Genomic DNA, 21288 nt, shown 5'->3' on the forward strand with positions numbered 1-21288 from the left:
ATTCAGATACAACACTCTTACACTAATCTCCTTCGAAGTAGTCCCCTTTGGCTGCCACAGACTTCTCCAAGTGGTTCTGCTACTGTCGGAAGCAGCGCTGGAACGTCTCTTTTGAGATGGCGCGCAGCTGGTCCGTCGCATTCTGCATGATGTCTTCTCTGGACTGAAATCTGGTCCCTTTTTCAGGGCCATTTTCACCTTGGGGAAAAGCCAGAAGTCACATGGAGCCATTTCAGGGTGGAGTAGGGAGCCTGATGAAGCACAGGTGTGTTGTGTTTGGCCAGGAAACTCTGTATCAAATGTGAGGAATTGGCGGGTGCATTATCGTGATGGAGCTGCCAATTGCCCACAGAGAGAGAGAGAGAGAGAGAGAGAGAGAGAGAGAGAGAGATAGAAACGAAACATTTACACGCATTCTAAAGTACTTTATCGAGTCAAATTACGCGTGTAAATCCCTTAGAGTTTTTTTAAAGATTTTTACATCATGCAGAATGCGACGGACCAGCTGTGCTCCATCTCAAAAGAGGCGTTCCAGCGCTGCTTCCGACAGTGGCAGAACCGTTGGGAGAAGTGTGTGGCAGCCCAAGGAGACTAATTTGAAGGAGATTAGTGTAAGATTGTTGTATCTGAATATGAGTATTTTTCATGAATAAAAAGGTCGGATAGTTTTTGAACACATCTCGTATATATGAACATACATATATATGCATATATGTATATATATATAATATATATATATATATATATATATATATATATATATATATATATATATATATATATATATATATATATATATATATATATATATATATATATATATATATATATATATATATATATATATATATATATATATATATATATATATATATATATATATATATATATATATATAGAGAGAGAGAGAGAGAGAGAGAGAGAGAGAGAGAGAGAGAGAGAGAGAGAGAGAATGGCTCATTTTATCTATTAATAATTAACTCAATGCTTGTTTACATATGTTGAAAAAACAGCGAAATCCAAACCCCTTTGTTCCTATTTCTCAACGTCTTAATGTCCTGACAATCGACAACATTCTCTTATATTTTCCATATACCAGATTCTTTCAATTTTCAACTGCCAAAGATTCCACGACGAGCTATGAATCTCATGAAGGAAAATAAGTTGTGACTCGTCCAGCCATAACTACCGGGTAGTAAGTCTTGTGTCATTATTTATGAAACTCATTTACGACACTTTTATAATCCGATTTACATGGATGGCTCTGTAAGTCGGTGAATTAATACACTAAGGATGCTTTTGCTCTTTGTAAGAGTGATAATTGTAATAACAGCGTCGTTAGGCACCATCCATTATGTACTTATTTATCCATCGACTTACAGCGACACCCATATAGATCGGTTTAAACTTCACGAGTGTCATAAATAATGACGCAAGATACCTGATAGTTATGGCTGGACGTGTCACAGTTTATTTCCTTTCGAGAATTTCTTAACTTTTTAGGAAATCCTTATTTGGGGAGAGCTGAAGGAACATTGTAGAGTTTGAGAATGAGGTCGATTATTAGAAAACTGAGATTCAGGTGAACAGGAAAAAAAGGCTTCGATTCCATCGCTTCTTCGACTGATGTAAGGCTCTCTCTCTCTCTCTCTCTCTCTCTCTCTCTCTCTCTCTCTCTCTCTCTCTCTCTCTCTCTCTCTCTCTCTCTCTCTCATATAGAAACATATACGTAATCTATTTTGTAAAAAGAAAAAAGAGAATAGAATGAAACGCAGATTGTTCATTAGCAGAAGGCATTCTCGAAGGTTTCCAAGACAGCCAGCTATATCCCGAGAGGAGCACGGCAGTGTTAGGTTATACTTGGCGCGCGAAAGTATCTGAACACCCATTGGGTATCGATGCTGTTTACTACCACCGCTGACGTCACAATCATTGCCGTGTTTCGCTTACCTGTATTTTTTTTTAAGTTATTCTAAACAGATACTTAATACCCGCGTGCTGGATTAGTTTCACAAAGGTTTAAGAAACGCTTTTGTGATAATCCTTGGTACTTGCCGAGCTTAATACTACGATAACTACAATAATCTAAACCGTCGGCTATTTATGAACCCGTACACCTCAGTAGTTGCCATGGAAACACTTAGACAGTCGTCCAAGGATCATGGAGCGCTTATAGCGCTTTAGTTGAAAATCTTTTTAGTTTCGATGTAAGTCTCGCCTCGAAAATTCTGATTTCTTTAGATAAGGACAAGAGAGGGAATTGAATTTTTCAGAAATAAATAACAATTGCTAAAAATGTTGTGGAACGAATAAAATGTTAAGGAAGTCAAAGGACAATTTTCCATTCATTGGCAACTGTGAGAAGTCATCATGAATAACGATGAGAAAAAACATTTATTGGCTACTGTTCACTGAAAAGAATTGTGAAAATATCACGAAATCAACACTTTCCCACTACTATTCTTATGTCCATCGGTTACAGTTTTATATTTAAATGTTACGTAATATAAGAATCTAACAAGAACTTCAATATAATTGCTTAAACTAGGATTTTATGTTCGTTTAACAGTGATCAAAGGAAACTGAATGAATACGTCACGGGTTTAAGTAGTAAACATTGCAGCCACCAATCAGCTCTTAGGGGTGGGGTATCATCATCAGCCAATGGCTGTACAGAATTTTACCGCCAAAAAACAGCACTACATGAGCGTATCAACCAAGTTTATGGGTTGCTGTTGGAATATTTTTTCCCGTTTGCCAAAATTTCTCGAAATTTCATGCAGGCAAAAATAAAGATTTTTAATTAAATTTACCATTTTATTTCTAAATTAATTTCATGCATTTAATTTTTATGTTTAGTTCTTAAAAGTAATGCATATATTACAACAGTAATTAAATGCTTTCAGAGACACCTCCTCTAGTAAATCAACGACGTACGTTCTTTTTTGAGCTACAAACACGCACACACACACACACACGCATACACACACACACACAGTATATATATATATATATATATATATATATATATATATATATATATATATATATATATATATATATATATATATATATATATATATATATATATATATATATATATATATATATATATATATACTCCATAAGTGTTCAGAATTTGGGCATACCACAATCAAATATATAAAAATGATATAATTTTTAGTTAGATATTGAAATTGTTGTATAAATCTGAAAAAATTAATGGACCTAAGTTTCAGACAAAAGAATAATCTCGAAGTTAGAAAAATATTCGCTAACTTCGGCGTGTCTAAACGAAGTAACAGAAACAAAAGGACTTTTTGTTTTTAAAGTAACTTTGGAAATTATGAGATAAACTGAGGTCATCATTTCCAGACGTACTTTATTTTATTTTTTATTTTATTCAGTAGATGAAATCTATTCATATGGAACAAGCCCTCGGGACCATTGACTTGAAATTCAAGCTTCCAAAAAACATGTTGGTTTCAACCTCCCACCACAGACCCCACACCGCGGCAGTAACTGATCATGATACAGAGCCAGTGATTTTTCATCGCCCTGGGGGAGGCGCGAACTCATGACATCTTACTGGCATGTCAAGACACTTAAGCAAAGTCTACTTAAGCAAATTTTATGATATGTGGAGGTGTTTTCTTCAAATACGCAACACATGACCATTTATGCAAATGTAATGACACTCATCCTCTTTATGGATTCAGGAGAGGAAACGAATTCTTTCGGAATGCTTCTCCATTTGGTTAAGGCTTTCTTTATCCAATTTTCACTAGTATTTTTTATCCATTACTTCCAGTCTCTGTACAAAACATCCATCTTGCGAATGACATATTGATTTGTATTTATAATATTTGTAAGTTGGGTGGTTGTATTTACCAATAACAATGAAGTTCCCTGTTTACCAAACCATGAAGTAAGATTACAATGAAGGTTTGTTGAGATTGCTCATCATTCACGCCTGATGACTCTGTCATTATTACAGTAATTATGTTGAAAAGTTCTGAATCATTCACAATGTATTGTTCAACTTCCATAGCCACCCATGTAGATCGGTTTAATTAAATGGCATGAGTAAGTTTCATAGTAACAAAATCCTGATAGTTATGGCTGTTTGGGTCACAAGTTATTTCCTTTCGCGATTTTCTTAACTATCATAAATCCTTATTTGAGGAGAGATGAAGGAACTCAATGCATGGCAAAGTTTGAGAATGATGTCGATTATCAGGAAATTAAGATTGAGGGGCATAGGGGAAGGAGCTTCGATGCTATCGTTTTTTCAATTTGTGCAAGTATATAGGGTGACATTCATCAAATGGAATGATAATGCATTCTCTCTCTCTTTCTCTCTCTCATACACATACACACACACACACACACAAACACTAATAATGGCACATACACATACTGACACACGCACACATACACACTATTTAAACAAGCAAGAATGAAAGCCAGATCAGTCCGTAAGACCCGAGGAACACGACAGTGTTATGCGTCTCCTTGGCGCGAAACTTTCTGAACGCTCATTGGTTGTCGATGTTGTCTACTGCCATAGCTGACGTCATAGACTAGTCGCTGTGTTCACTTATCTGTATTTCCTTAACGTTATTTTAAAAAGATGCCTGATACATGCGAGTTAGACTAGGTTCACATAGGTTTAATGAATTTTATTGTGATTTTCAATAATTCTTACAGACAGTAAAAGAGAAAATATAACGAAAATTCAAACGTCGTCTTTTTATGAAGAGCTACACCTCAACAGTTGCCATGGTAACGTGTAGAAAGCCGTCCAAGGATCATAGAGCACATATAGAACTTAACTGAAAATCTATGTAAGTCCGAAGTAAGTTTCACCCCAAAAAATTCTAATTTCCATAAATAGACAGGAGAGGGAAATGGGTCATAAATATATTAAAAACAGACTGTTGAAAAGCGTTGTATTAAACAGAATGTAAAGGATTTCCAAGAATAAATTGCCATCAGTTGGCAACAGTGTGAAGGAGGCATTGATAAAAGAAAATATTAATTGGCAACTATTCATTGACAAGAATTGTAAAAGGAGCGCTAACTAAACACACAGTTACTGCTATACTTGCGTCCATCAGTTACATTTTTATATTTAAATATCATGTGATGCAATAATCTAACAAGAACTGCAATATAGTTGCTTAAACTAGTATTTTATGTTCGTTTAACAGTGAGCAATGGTAACTTATGAACACGTCACAGGTTTAAGTAGTAAACATTGCAGCCAGCAATCAGCTCTTAGGGGTGGGGTATCATCATCAGCCAATGGCTGTACAGAATTTTACCGCCAAAAAACAGCACTACATGAGCGTATCAACCAAGTTTATGGGTTGCTGTTGGAATATTTTTTCCCGTTTGCCAAAATTTCTCGAAATTTCATGCAGGCAAAAAATATAGATTTTTTAATTAAATTTACCATTTTATTTCTAAATTAATTTCATGCATTTAATTTTTTATGTTTAGTTCTTAAAAAGTAATGCATATATTACAACAGTAATTAAATGCTGTTCAGAGACACCTCCCTCTAGTAAATCAACGACGTGCCACGTTCTTTTTTGAGCTACAAACACGCGCGCGCACACACACACACACACACACACACACACACACACACACACACATATATATATATGTATATATATATATATATATATATATATATATATATATATATATATATATATATATATATATATATATATATATATATATATATATATATATATATATATATATATATATATATATTCCATAAGTGTTCAGAATTTGGGCATACCACAATCAAATATATAAAAATGATATAATTTTTAGTTAGATATTGAAATTGTTGTATAAATCTGAAAAAATTAATGGACCTAAGTTTCAGACAAAAGAATAATCTCGAAGTTAGAAAAATATTCGCTAACTTCGGCGTGTCTAAACGAAGTAACAGAAACAAAAGGACTTTTTGTTTTTAAAGTAACTTTGGAAATTGTGAGATAAACTGAGGTCATCATTTCCAGACGTACTTTATTTTATTTTTTATTTTATTCAGTAGATGAAATCTATTCATATGGAACAAGCCCTCGGGACCACTGACTTGAAATTCAAGCTTCCAAAAAACATGTTGGTGTCAACCTCCCACCACAGACCCCACACCGCGGCAGTAACTGATCATGATACAGAGCCAGTGATTTTTCATCGCCCCGGGGGAGGCGCGAACTCATGACATCTTACTGGCATGTCAAGACACTTAAGCAAAGTCTACTTAAGCAAATTTTATGATATGTGGAGGTGTTTTCTTCAAATACGCAACACATGACTATTTATGCAAATGTAATGACACTCATCCTCTTTATGGATTCAGGAGAGGAAACGAATTCTTTCGGAATGCTTCTCCATTTGGTTAAGGCTTTCTTTATCCAATTTTCACTAGTATTTTTTATCCATTACTTCCAGTCTCTGTACAAAACATCCATCTTGCGAATGACATATTGATTTGTATTTATATTATTTGTAAGTTGGGTGGTTGTATTTACCAATAACAATGAAGTTCCCTATTTACCAAACCATGAAGTAAGATTACAATGAAGGTTTGTTGAGATTGCTCACCATTCACGCCTGATGACTCTGTCATTATTACAGTAATTATGTTGAAAAGCTCTGAATCATTCATAATGTATTGTTTAACTTCCATAGCCATCCATGTAGATCGGTTTAAATAAATGGCATGAGTAAGTTTCATAGTAACAAAATCCTGATAGTTATGGCTGTTTGGGTCACAAGTTATTTCCTTTCGCGATTTTCTTAACTATCATAAATCCTTATTTGAGGAGAGTTGAAGGAACTCAATGCATGGCAAAGTTTGAGAATGATGTCGATTATCAGGAAATTAAGATTCAGGGGCATAGGGGAAGGAGCTTCGATTCTATCGTTTTTTCAATTTATGCAAGTATATAGGGGAACATTCATCAAATGGAATGATAAGACATTCTCTCTCTCTCTCTCTCTCTCTCTCTCTCTCTCTCTCTCTCTCTCTCTCTCTCTCTCTCTCATACACATGCACACACACACACACACAAACACTAATAATGGCACATACACATACTGACACACACACATACACACTTTTTAAAAAGGCAAGAATGAAAGCCAGATCAGTCCGTAAGACCCGAAGAACTGGGCAATGTTATGCATCTCCTTGGCGCGAAACTTTCTGAACGCTCATTGGTTGTCGATGTTGTCTACTGCTATAGCTGACGTCATAGACTAGTCGCTGTGTTCACTTATCTGTATTTCCTTAACGTTATTTTAAAAAGATGCCTGATACATGCGAGTTAGACTAGGTTCACATAGGTTTAATGAATTTTATTGTGATTTTCAATAATTCTTACAGACAGTAAAGGAGAAAATATAACGAAAATTCAAACGTCGTCTTTTTATGAAGAAGTACACCTCAACAGTTGCCATAGTAACGTGTAGAAAGCCGTCCAAGGATCATGGAGCACATATAAAACTTAACTGAAAATCTATGTAAGTCCGAAGTAAGTTTCACCCAAAAAAAAAATCCTAATTTCCATAAATAGACAGGAGAGGGAAATGGGTTTTAAAGGTATTAAAAACAGACTGTTGAAAGGAGTTGTATTAAACAGAATGTAAAGGATTTCCAAGAATAAATTGCCATCAGTTGGCAACAGTGTGAAGGAGGCATTGATAAAAGAAAATATTAATTGGCAACTATTCATTGACAAGAATTGTGAAAGGAGCGCTAACTAAACACACAGTTACTGCTATACTTGCGTCCATCAGTTACATTTTTATATTTAAATATCATGTGATGCAATAATCTAACAAGAACTGCAATATAGTTGCTTAAACTAGTATTTTATGTTCGTTTAACAGTGAGCAATGGTAACTTATGAACACGTCACAGGTTTAAGTAGTAAACATTGCAGCCACCAATCAGCTCTTAGGGGTGGGGTCTCATCAACAGCCAATGGCTGTACAGAGTTTTACCGCCAAAAACAGCACTGCATGAGCGTATCACCCAAGTTTATGGGTTGCTGTTGGAATATTTTTCCGTTCGCCAAAATTTCCTGAAATTTCATGCAGGCAAAAATGTAGATTTTTTAATATTACCTTTTTATTTCTAAATTAATCTTTATATATTTGTCCAATTTCTTGCATTTAATTTTTAATTTTTATTTATTAAAGGGATTTATATAGTACCACAGTAAAAGTTGTTAGGACGCCCTGGTAATCAGCGACGTACCACGTTCTTTTTGAACTACAAACACACACACACACATACATATACACACTCACACACACATATACATATGTATGTGTGTATATGTATATATATATATATATATATATATATATATCTATATATATATATATATATATATATATATATATATATATATATATATAATTTATATATATACACACACATACACACATTCCACAAGCATTCAGAATTTGGGCATACCATGATCAAATATAAAAAAAAACACATAATTTTTAAGTAAATATTGAAACTGTTGTATAAAACTAAAAAATTAATGGACCTAGGTTTCATATAAAAGAATAATCTCGAAGTTAGAAAAATATTGGCTAATAACTTCAGTGTGTCTAAACCAAGCAACAGAAACAAAAGGATTTTGTGTTTTAAATTAAATGAAGTGGCTTTAGAAATTATGGGATAAAATTAGGTCATCATTTTCATACATATTTTATTTTATTTTTTATTTTATTCAGTAGATGAAACCTGTTCCTATGGAACAAGCCCTCAGGGCCACTGACTCGAAATTCAAGCTTCCAAAATATGTTTGTTTCAACATCCCACCACAGACCCCACACTGCGGCAGTAACTGATCATGATACAGAGCCAGTGATTTTTCATCGCCCTGGGGGAGGCACGAACTCATGACATCTTAGTGGCATGCCAAGACACTTGAGCAAAGTCTACTTAAGCAAATTTTATGATCTATGGCAGTGTTTTCTTCAAATACGCAACACATGACTATTTATGCAAATGTAATGACACTCATCCTCTTTATGGATTCAGGAGAGGAAACGAATTCTTTCGGAATGCTTCCCCGTTTGGTTAAGGCTTCCGTTATCCAAATTTCACAAGTACTTTTATCCATTACTTCCAGTCTTTGTACAAAACATCCATCTTGCGAATGACATATTGATTTGTATTTATATTATTTGTAAGTTGGGTGGTTGTATTTACCAATAATAATGAAGTTCCCTGTTTACCAAACCATGAATAAGATTGCAATGAAGGTCTGTTGAGATTGCTCACCATTCACGCCTGGTGACTCTGTCATTATTACAGTAATTATGTTGAAAAGCTCTGAATCATTCATAATGTATTGTTTAACTTCCATAGCCATCCATGTAAATCGGTTTAGATAAATGGCATGAGTAAGTTTCATAGTAACAAAATCCTGATAGCTATGGCTGTTTGGGTCACAAGTTATGTCCTTTCGCGATTTTCTTAACTATCATAAATCCTTATTTGAGGAGAGTTGAAGGAACTCAATGCATGGCAAAGTTTGAGAATGATGTCGATTATCAGGAAATTAAGATTCAGAGGCATAGGGGAAGCTTCGAATATATCGTTTTTTCAATTTATGCAAGTATATAGGGGTACATTCATCATATGGAATGATAAGGCATTCTCTCTCTCTCTCTCTCTCTCTCTCTCTCTCTCTCTCTCTCTCTCTCTCTCTCATACACATGCACACACACACACACACAAACACTAATAATGGCACATACACATACTGACACACACAGACATACACACTATTTAAAAAAACAGGAATGGAAGCCAGATCAGTCCGTAAGACACGAGGAACACGACAATGTTATGCATCTCCTTGGCGCGAAACTTTCTGAACGCTCATTGGTTGTCGATGTTGTCTACTGCTAAAGCTGACGTCATAGACTAGTCGCTGTGTTCACTTATCTGTATTTCCTTAACGTTATTATAAAAAGATACCTGATACATGCGTGTTAGACTAAGTTCACATAGGTTTAATTAATTTTATTGTGATTTTCAATAATTCTTACAGACAGTAAAAGAGAAAATATAACGAAAATTCAAACGTCGTCTTTTTATGAAGAGGTACACCTCAACAGAAAGCCATGTAACAAGGATCATAGGATCACATATAAAACTTAACTGAAAATCTATGTAAGTCCGAAGTAAGTTTCACCCAAAAAATTCTAATTTCCATAAATAGACAGGAGAGGGAAATGGGTTACAAATATATTAAAAACAGACTGTTGAAAGGCGTTGTATTAAACAGAATGTAAAGGATTTCCAAGAATAAATTGCCATCAGTTGGCAACAGTGTGAAGGAGACATTTATAAAAGAAAATATTAATTGGCAACTATTCATTGACAAAAATTGTGAAAGGAGCGCTAACTAAACACACAGTTACTGCTATACTTGCGTCCATCAGTTACATTTTTATATTTAAATATCATGTGATGCAATAATCTAACAAGAACTGCAATATAGTTGCTTAAACTAGTATTTTATGTTCGTTTAACAGTGAGCAATGGTAACTTATGAACACGTCACAGGTTTAAGTAGTAAACATTGCAGCCACCAATCAGCTCTTAGGGGTGGGGTATCATCAACAGCCAATGGCTGTACAGAGTTTTACCGCCAAAAACAGCACTGCATGAGCGTATCACCCAAGTTTATGGGTTGCTGTTGGAATATTTTTCCCGGTCGCCAAAATTTCCTGAAATTTCATGCAGGCAAAAAATGTAGATTTTTTAATATTACCTTTTTATTTCTAAATTAATCTTTATATATTTGTCCAATTTCTTGTATTTAATTTTTAATTTTTATTTATTAAAGGGATTTATATAGTACCACAGTAAAAGTTGTTAGGACGCCCCCTGGTAATCAGCGACGTACCACGTTCTTTTGAACTACAAACACACACACACACATACATATACACACACACGCACATATACATATGTATGTATATATATATATATATATATATATATATATATATATATATATATATATATATATATAATTTATATATATACACACACACATACACACATTCCACAAGCATTCAGAATTTGGGCATACCATGATGAAATATAAAAAAACATAATTTTTAAGTAAATATTGAAATGTTGTATAAAACTAAAAAATTAATGGACCTAGGTTTCATATAAAAGAATAATCTCGAAGTTAGAAAAATATTGGCTAATAACTTCAGTGTGTCTAAACCAAGCAACAGAAACAAAAGGATTTTGTGGTTTTAAATTAAATGAAGTGGCTTTAGAAATTATGGGATAAAATTTGGTCATCATTTTCATACATATTTTATTTTATTTTTTATTTTATTCAGTAGATGAAACCTGTTCCTATGGAACAAGCCCTCAGGGCCACTGACTCGAAATTCAAGCTTCCAAAATATGTTTGTTTCAACATCCCGCCACAGACCCCACACTGCGGCAGTAACTGATCATGATACAGAGCCAGTGATTTTTCATCGCCCTGGGGGAGGCACGAACTCATGACATCTTAGTGGCATGCCAAGACACTTGAGCAAAGTCTACTTAAGCAAATTTTATGATATATGGCAGTGTTTTCTTCAAATACGCAACACATGACTATTTATGCAAATGTAATGACACTCATCCTCTTTATGGATTCAGGAGAGGAAACGAATTCTTTCGGAATGCTTCCCCGTTTAGTTAAGACTTTCCTTATCCAAATTTCACAAGTATTTTTATCCATTACTTCCAGTCTTTGTACAAAACATCCATCTTGCGAATGACATATTGATTTGTATTTATATTATTTGTAAGTTGGGTGGTTGTATTTACCAATAATAATGAAGTTCCCTATTTACCAAACCATGAATAAGATTACAATGAAGGTCTGTTAAGATTGCTCACCATTCACGCCTGGTGACTCTGTCATTATTACAGTAATTATGTTGAAAAGCTCTGAATCATTCATAATGTATTGTTTAACTTCCATAGCCATCCATGTAAATCGGTTTAAATAAATGGCATGAGTAAGTTTCATAGTCACAAAATCCTGATAGTTATGGCTGTTTGGGTCACAAGTTATTTCCTTTCGCGATTTTCTTAACTATCATAAATCCTTATCTGAGGAGAGTTGAAGGAACTCAATACATGGCAAAGTTTGAGAATGATGTCGATTATCAGGAAATTAAGATTCAGGGGCATAGGGAAAGGAGCTTCGAATCTATCGTTTTTTCAATTTATGCAAGTATAGAGACATTCATCAAATGGAATGATAAGACATTCTCTCTCTCTCTCTCTCTCTCTCTCTCTCTCTCTCTCTCTCTCTCTCTCTCATACACATGCACACACACACACACACACAAACACTAATAATGGCACATACACATACTGACACACACACACATACACACTAATTAAAAAGCAAAAATGAAAGCCAGATCATGTTGTCTACTGCTATAGCTGACGTCATAGACTAGTCGCTGTGTTCACTTATCTGTATTTCCTGAACGTTATTTTAAGAAGATACCTGATACATGCGTGTTAGACTAGGTTCGCATAGGTTTAATGAATTTTATTGTGATTGTCAATAATTCTTACAGGCATTAAAAGGGAAAAGATAACGAAAATTCAAAACGTAGTCTTTTTATGAAGAGGTACACCTCAACAGTTGCCATGGTAACGGGTAGAAAGCCTTCCAAGGATCATGGAGCATGTATAGAACTTAACTGAAAATCTATGTAAGTCCAAAGTAAGTTTCACCTAAAAAATCCTGATTTCCATAAATAAAGACAGAAGAGGGAAATAGGTTGGAAAGATATTAAAAAGAGACTGTTGAAAGACGTTATATTAAACATAAATTAAAGGATTTCATAGAATAAATTGCTATCAATTGGCAACAGTGTGGAAGCATTGATAATGATGAAAGAAAATATTAATTGGCAACTATTCATTGAAAAGAATTGTGAAAGGAACACTACCTAAACACTTTCCTACTGCTATACTTACTTCCATCAGTTACATTTTTATATTTAAATATCACGTGACACAATAATCTAACAAGAACTGCTGATATTTGTTTAAATTAGGCTTTTATATTTGCTTAATAGTGATTAGTGGCAACTTAATGAACACGTCACAGGTTTGAGTAGTAAACATTGCAGCCACCAATCAGCTCTTAGGGGTGTGACATCATCAACAGCCAATGACTGCACAGAATTTTACCGCCAAAAACAGCACTACATGAGCGTATCAACCAAGTTTATGGGTTGCTGTTGGAATATTTTTCCCGTTCGCTAAAATTTCTCGAAATTTCATGAAACAAAAATATTGATTTTTTAATAATTATCATGTTTTTATCGACTGTTTCCTCTTTCCTCTGGCCAGTTTTGAACGTTAAAGCTTTGATTTTTAATTAATAAAGGAATCCATATTTTGATCAATAGTAGATATATCGAAGATGACAGCAGCTTCAGAAATAAATTAAGTATGCCCGAAGTCTAATTAAAAGACACTGTTAGAAAACTGTTTTTATAACTTATTAGGTGATCGACAAATCGTCAAGATTAATTTAACTCTTTATTTGTGTGAGTTGGTTGACTTTTATATCGAATACTCTGTTTTATTGTTTAATCAGTGATTGAGACCATATGGACGAAGCTTCTATCACACTAGGCACTTCATAATACAAAGTCTCATCAACAGTATGTCCAACTCCTTCCTTACAAACACTACATTATTGAACTCTGTCACACACATGCTCTTGTTTTTTTTTAATATAAAGGCCAATTCCGTTGCATCTATCCATCACTTTCTCCTTCCTCATCTCTTTTCTTTACCCCATGGTTTTCCATTCTCTCTACATGTTCAAATCATCCATATAACAATTGTTTTTAGACAATGTATTTTGTCATGGCTGCTGTCTTGTGTCCCAGTTCATTTCTTGAAGGTAAAATCAAACACCATTTTCTTTAATTTTTCATTTATTCATTTACTTCATACATTTTATGAATCATATATTTACAGTTTCACTTTCTGTTATTTATATATATTGCTAATTGCTTCTCCCATTACCCTTTCTTAACATTATGGATATTCTACATATGTATATTTCCATGTGAAAGTTCAGCTTTAGTGTTGTTTCACAAGGATGCAAACTCATCTTAAATCATACAAAATTTTAAAAAGCAATTGCAATGAACAGCAACCAATCTCCAATGTATGAATTACACTTTGGTATTCTAAATCAGGCTAGGAAGAAATCACATTTCATCCATTTTGAGGGTAAATTTTTGTAACTAAACCGTTGGTGTTGGAATTAATTATTTTCGCGTATTACTATTTATTTGCACAGCAAATACCAACACACATTTATGCAGAAGGACCATGAAAAATTCAATCATATACACCAGATTGGGAAAATATTTATTTACGAATCATTCCTTCTGAAATGACGCCAGCGGGTTTAATTTTCTGTCGCTCAAATCAAATCCATCCGGATAATATCAATATATTGCCAATTCCTAATAATAATAATAATAATAATAATAATAATAATAATAATAATAATACAAGGGAACGGAAGCCCATTTGAAAAGGAAATAAGACTTCATTCATTATTAACACTGCATGTCCATTTATATATAATTCAGTAAATTTGCCAGTTATTGGATTCCTGTTGCAATAAATGTTCGAAAAGTTCAAATCTAAAGTAGCAAGTTCCCTGACATAAGTACAAACAGCAACGCAAAGAGTTCCAAGAATTCTACGAGATACTTTTCAGTGTAGGCGGGAAACATATTGCGTCATTTAGCCTAGCCACTGTAAACTCAAATTCCGATTAGCTACCTCATTATTGTATCCATGGTAAGCATTGTTTTATTCACAGGACAGAGGTCTTCAGTGGGCTGGATTGAGCTCAGTACCTACTGAATCAAAAGAAGAACTATCCTGGATTTGAAACAGGCCACCACCAACAAAATAACTTGTAAGCAAAAATGGTAGCTAGCTGCAACATTGCTGATCTTCTAAGGTCTCGAATTTGCTAGAGGCTTTTTATTTCCTGTCATCCAAGCCTTCATTTACGAACTGACTGCCTGACAGGAGACGAGGCTGCCGAACCTAAAACTTAGAAAATGGAAGAAATAGCAACATTCTTTATAACAAGTTAACATAATGTATTTTTTTGATATGGGCAGGTTTATTATGCTCCTGACAAAGTCGTTATTACAAACAATCCCAGTGCTTCAACGAGAAATATATACGACGATAAAATAATAAATAAAAGGAAAGAAATTTCTACACATGGTACCTTTTCGAAGCTATTCCTCGAGCATATTAAATACCAACTGCTTTGTGGACCATTGAACTGTGAATACGGAGAGTTATGCATATACGAATCAAAATCAATTCATGGCTTGTTTCATAGCTATAAAAACCATTTTATATTCCAGAGAGTACTTTGGACAACCAAAATTTAAACAAGCGCCTAGTAACAAATCTAGAAAAATAGTCAGAACCTGAATCCCCTACTTCTAAACAGCAACTTATCGAAGCCGGGAGCCGTAAGCTAGAAAATTAAACTTAATTTCAACTTGTCACCTCAAACAACACCGGCAATTCGAGTTCTTATTGGCTTTGCCGTGATTGTTTCCATACCAACCACTTTTTACAAACTGCACAGAAGACGCCAAGGATTATAGAAGAGGTGCTCCAATTAATCGGTTTAAATAAAAGCTATTTTATCATTCAAAACAAGCCAATTTGAAGGAAATGCGTCTGAGACTAAATATAAGTCAGCTTAAATTTTAGTATGACTGATACAAAAAACAATAAAACATTGGTCGTGTCTTACACCACTGAATAATTTCACGAAAAAAAGTTTAATGAAGCTTGATAAAGACAGTCTCATCTGGAAATCCTAGCGAGAGCTGTAAACACTTCAGGCAACCAGTGAAAGGACGCTTCACGTATTCGTAAAATTTGCTGGGCAAACAGCCTTCAGATTTATGTATCCCTGTTGAAAAACTTTTCGAAAGCTGCACGTGTTCCTCTGCTTCTGTGCTGGAGGTCTTTTTTATTTTTTTACCTCTCTCTCTCTCTCTCTCTCTCTCTCTCTCTCTCTCTCTCTCTCTCTCTCTATCAAGAATGCTAGTAGACTTGAGTGTCACAAAGCACTTTTGTTTTATAATTGAAAAATGAGGTTTGCGCAAAAATGTATATTTTAATTAACTGATAGAATACAAGTATTTTTTTTTCAGGGCGCTAATTCAGTGTAACTTGTGAGGTGGCTTAAATATTTTATTAAGATGCGAAAAAACTACACACAAACACAGATACTGTATATATATACACACAAATACATACATATATATATATATATATATATATATATATATATATATATATATATATATATATATATATATATATATATGTGTGTGTGTGTGTGTGTGTGTGTGTGTGTGTGTGTGTGTGTGTACAGTATATATATACTCTGGATTCAAACAAGGAAAAAAAAGTGTTGTGTATAAGAAACAGAATTGGCACAAATAAAGCAGACACGTTCACTACGCTCCTGTTTTATCGAGGCGAAAAGTTAAGCAACATTAAGATCGGTCATTGCTGATTATTTGCGCTTCTAAAATCAGTACTTTCAAACCTGCAACAGATTTTAACAGATTGATGTTAGCAGCAACAGGGCACAAACCGGGTAGAAAATCAAATACGAGTGAATGAGAAAGACTCGAAAAACAGAATAGAATTTATATTATTGAACGAAGGTCCGTGCTTTTATTTTTATAAGCGAAAACCTATTTTCCGAAAATGCTATCGTATATTCATTGTAAAAATCTAAAAATAAAAAAAAAAGCCGGCAAACAGTGGAAACAAAGGCCTTGATAAATGCACCAATTAGAAAATAATTCCCGTGATTTTGCCTCAATTAAATGCATTAGCCATTACAATACATTCCCCATGAAATATGACGTAGAGAACGAGCCGTGATCACAAACGATATGAATGTCAATTAGGTCCCGAATGTATGGCGCCCGTCAGTGTTTATATTGCTGAATAAACGCATCCCTTTATAATTCTGCTTTCTTTATGACATTAGCGGAATTTATGGGTCGAATTTCCATGAATACCACATTTGGGAAACGCGCTGCTTTGGTGAATGGATAGTTAAATATTCACAGACAGGGATATGGTCGCATTTGTATCGGTCGAAAATATTCGCTTGGTTTTTATCAAGCATTCGCTAGTATTTTCTACACAACTCTGGACTCTCCAAAATACTGGACTGGGTTTCCCGTTCCGGCTGATAATCGCCTTTTTTTATTTATTTTTTTTTTTAATGTCCTGGTGTGTTTATTTAAGTACAAATTAACAAGCTCTGAATAGAAAAATACTGTTGTTGATAACAGTCATAAGTTTAAAGAAACTGGGTGTGTGAGGGTATGCACGCGTATCTGTGTGCGTGTATCCAGTGGTGTATATATATATATATATATATATATATATATATATATATATATATATATATATATATATATATATATATATATATATATATATATATATATACACATAATGTATATATATGTGTGTGTGCATACGTATGTGGTCTTTTCGATCTTACAAAATATTAATTTTTAAGGCACCTTACAAGTTACATTGAATTAGTTTCATAAAATACACACTTATTCTAATGACTGATTAAAATATACATTTTTGCACAAACTTTTTTCAAATCAAAATGGAAAAGTGCTTTGTGACATTCATGTTTACATATTCTTGACATTAGAAATTTTAACAAAGTTGGTAAATTTGTTATTTAAGCTCAAAAACGGGGAAAAATCTTAATCTTACCTAATAATAATAATAATAATAATAATAATAATAATAATAATAATAATAATAATAATAATAATAATAATGCATTTGATTATACTATATACACTTACTTCATAGTATCATCACATTCCATCCTTAAAGATTTAGTTTAAAGAATCATTAAAACTGACACTAGATTTCGGTACAGATCATATCTACGATCAAAGTTGCCAGTAAATGTCATTACATCTGATGCTAATTTCGAATGTGGATGTTTATGTGCAATTGGCTGGAAGAACAATGCTACCTTTCCAGAGTTTGACCTCGACGTTCAGCACCGGAATCATCGCAAAAACCAAGACGTGAATAAATAAATTTTAAAAAAATGCGAAGACTAAGAGACTTTGAAAAAATGGATAACACCTGCAAAAAAATCCCCAATTCCTTAAATATTCCAGGCAGCATCTCCCGCATTTGACATCGCCAGATGATCTCTCGCTTTCATGGAGCAGGAAGTAAATATTTGGGGAGACTCCGTCCCAAGATCCCTCCAGACGCTGGGATGAATCTTAGATCAATAAGGAGAGGCCTCAATCAAGGGTTTAGCTCGTCCTGCTTGGAATCACTTCATTCCGGGAGCCGTGGCCTCATATCGGAGATAAACGCGATATTAATTACTCTTGCTGATGACAGGCGCTTCTGCCTGCCTTCTCTCTCTCTCTCTCTCTCTCTCTCTCTCTCTCTCTCTCTCTCTCTCTCTCTCTCTCTCGAAGGCGTCAAGCCTCCCTTGGCGCTGACGGTGAGAAGGAAAACAGAATTATTATTTACATAATACTCATGATATTGTCGTATATCAAAGTTCCTCTCAAAATATTGCTTTTACCGAGTGCAACGAAAGTAATATTACGAGCCAGCGCCAACAGAAATATCAATTGAATTATCATATACCAAAGTTCCTCTCAAAATGTTACTTTCAAATAGTGCAACGAAAACATTAGGTGCCAATTCCAATATAAATATCAATAAAATTATCATACAAAAAGTTCCTATCAAAATATGAATTTTATAAAGTGCAACGATAATATTATTATGACCCAATGTCAACAGACATATCTATTAAATTATCATATATCAAAATTCCTTTCAAAATATTAGTTTCCATGAAGTACAACGATAACGATATTATGAGTCAAAGTTCAGCCCGAATGAGATACGCTTTTATACATTAAAAAAAATGTCATTTTTTTCTTTGTCAGCATTCGGGGCCACGCTATAATTCATTTGCAGGATTCATATTCATTTATTGTTGAGGATCCTGAGTGTCACACTACCCAGTACCGGCGACCTTTCTATTACCTTAGTTTAAAGCTGGGGAACTGGCATCCTGGTAGTTGTATAATGGTCTTCCTGGTAGCGCAGAACTGTTTTTCTGGTGTCTGTGGAATAATAATAAAATAATAATCAAAACTACATTCAGTTACTTAACTGTACTCGGTCTCGGTAACATACATGGTCTAAGGGCTCGGAGCTCCATACTTAACTATGACAAAGTTTCACACGAGAAATGTAGTCTGCTTACAATGCAATTGTAAATTTACTTAATATCACTGCCACTGTTGACAGGATAGGATGAGACACCAATATATAATAATAATAATAATAATAATAATAATAATAATAATAATAATAATAATAATAATAATAATAATAACAATAATAATAATAATAATAATAATAATAATAATAATAATAATAATAATAATAATAATAATAATAATAATAATAATAATAAAGTCCTGATAAATGGGATGGCTGCATAATTTGAGTTAATTTTATCTTGAGTCTTCTCAATTTTCCTTACAATTCTTTGCTCTTCTACGTTAGTAGTAGACAATAACTGACTAGTGTTCATATTTTGGTAAAGAGATAAACCCGCTGAGCTCAACATCCATTACCGCTTCCTTTTTTCCATTCTTATACTCTAATCTCCTTTTAACTATTACTTCTTAGTGCAACAGTGGAGGTTTCTCCCAGTTCCACCAACAGATCTTTATAATTTATATCTGCCATATTTTCCGGATCTCTTTGTCTTGCTGTCCAGCCAAATCCAACTCCCTCTTTTCATTGGCTTGAGATCTAACCAGCCAAAAGTCTAAATTTCATAAATCAAATCAAAGGCATTCTAATTATTTGATGCCTAAAAACGAAGAACTGCTTCATCCACATCACTTGCACCCCATCAATTATCTTCTGAGCTCGTTATCTCTTCGCGCTCTCTTCTTCTTCTTCTTTCCAAAAGTACGACTGATCCTCTCGTCCCCCTTTGTGCCTCATCCCAAGGAATAGTTGGCTCTGCTGTCATCCTTTGAGCTTCCCTGCAGCGATAACAGGTACCTCTTTTGATTAGCCCTTTCTGCTCGCAGCCAGTCGCAGAGGAAATAGTTGACTACATTAATCTTTCCTTGATCCGCCGCCACTTCACTACCCTTGCATATCTCTTGCTCCTAGGTATATATGTATATATATATATATATATATATATATATATATATATATATATATATATATATATATACAGTAAATATACCTATGTTTATATATATATATATATATATATATATATATATATATATATATATATGTATATATATATATATATATATATATATATATAAAACTCTGTGGCGCAGGTTCAAATCCGCAGCCGACCGGTTAGAGAGGCAGACACTTTGCTATCCGTGTAGACACCCCGGGATTATGTATGCAATCAACGGATAGGTTTGCTTAAAAGCAAGTGGGTGTTACAGACTAATACACACACAAACAAAGCCACTCCAACATCTCCTAAAAACGTAACAGACACCTCACACGTCTCGACTGTCGACCTAACCGCGCAACGTCTCCTCGCTGCTGGGAGAAAGGGAGCTGGTGACTGGTACAGTACGTGTACATACGTTACCGGGGTCTCAGCGATGACAGGCAGGGCAGCCGATCGAGACTACAAGTCTACCCCAAAGCCAAATCAAAGTCCTTCAAAAAGAAGGCCTTGTGCTTACCCCATACAAATGGGAAAAAAAGCACGTTAAAAGAAGAAGAAAAATATATAAAGTAACCATTTCCCAGAATAAAAGAAGATTAACATAGGATACTGACACATTCACTTTTTAACTGTTAATCAAACAAGTACCCATTATTCAGAAAACTTTTCAGCATCAGGCGCTTTCCATACTTATACTGTGGCTAGCAAAACGTGGAAAACTAACCCCCAAACCCAAGCCCCCAAAAAGAATCAAGCTCAAAACAGAAAATGGACATTAATAAGGTGACCAGTGACCTCATTCCACCAGTGCCAAACGCTTACCTCTCAAAGTCGGACGGGATTA

The 21288-nt window shown here is 34.2% G+C and overlaps 2 protein-coding genes across 2 annotated transcripts in view; one reads left to right on the forward strand and one right to left on the reverse strand.

Moving 5' to 3' along the window:
• LOC136849453 (uncharacterized) overlaps positions 1 to 192 on the reverse strand; it is a 31189-nt gene extending 30997 nt beyond the window's left edge. The window contains exon 1 of the mRNA XM_067122803.1: positions 22 to 192. Coding sequence (XP_066978904.1) covers positions 22 to 192 — 171 coding nt within the window. The remainder of the gene's footprint in view (positions 1 to 21) is intronic.
• Positions 1 to 21288, forward strand: part of LOC136849951 (TBC1 domain family member 31) — a 203547-nt gene that overhangs the window by 124700 nt on the left and 57559 nt on the right. The gene's annotated exons all lie outside the window — the stretch shown is intronic.

The sequence above is a fragment of the Macrobrachium rosenbergii genome, chromosome 21, assembly GCF_040412425.1.
Source record: "Macrobrachium rosenbergii isolate ZJJX-2024 chromosome 21, ASM4041242v1, whole genome shotgun sequence".
NCBI classification, from domain to species: Eukaryota; Metazoa; Arthropoda; class Malacostraca; order Decapoda; family Palaemonidae; genus Macrobrachium; species Macrobrachium rosenbergii.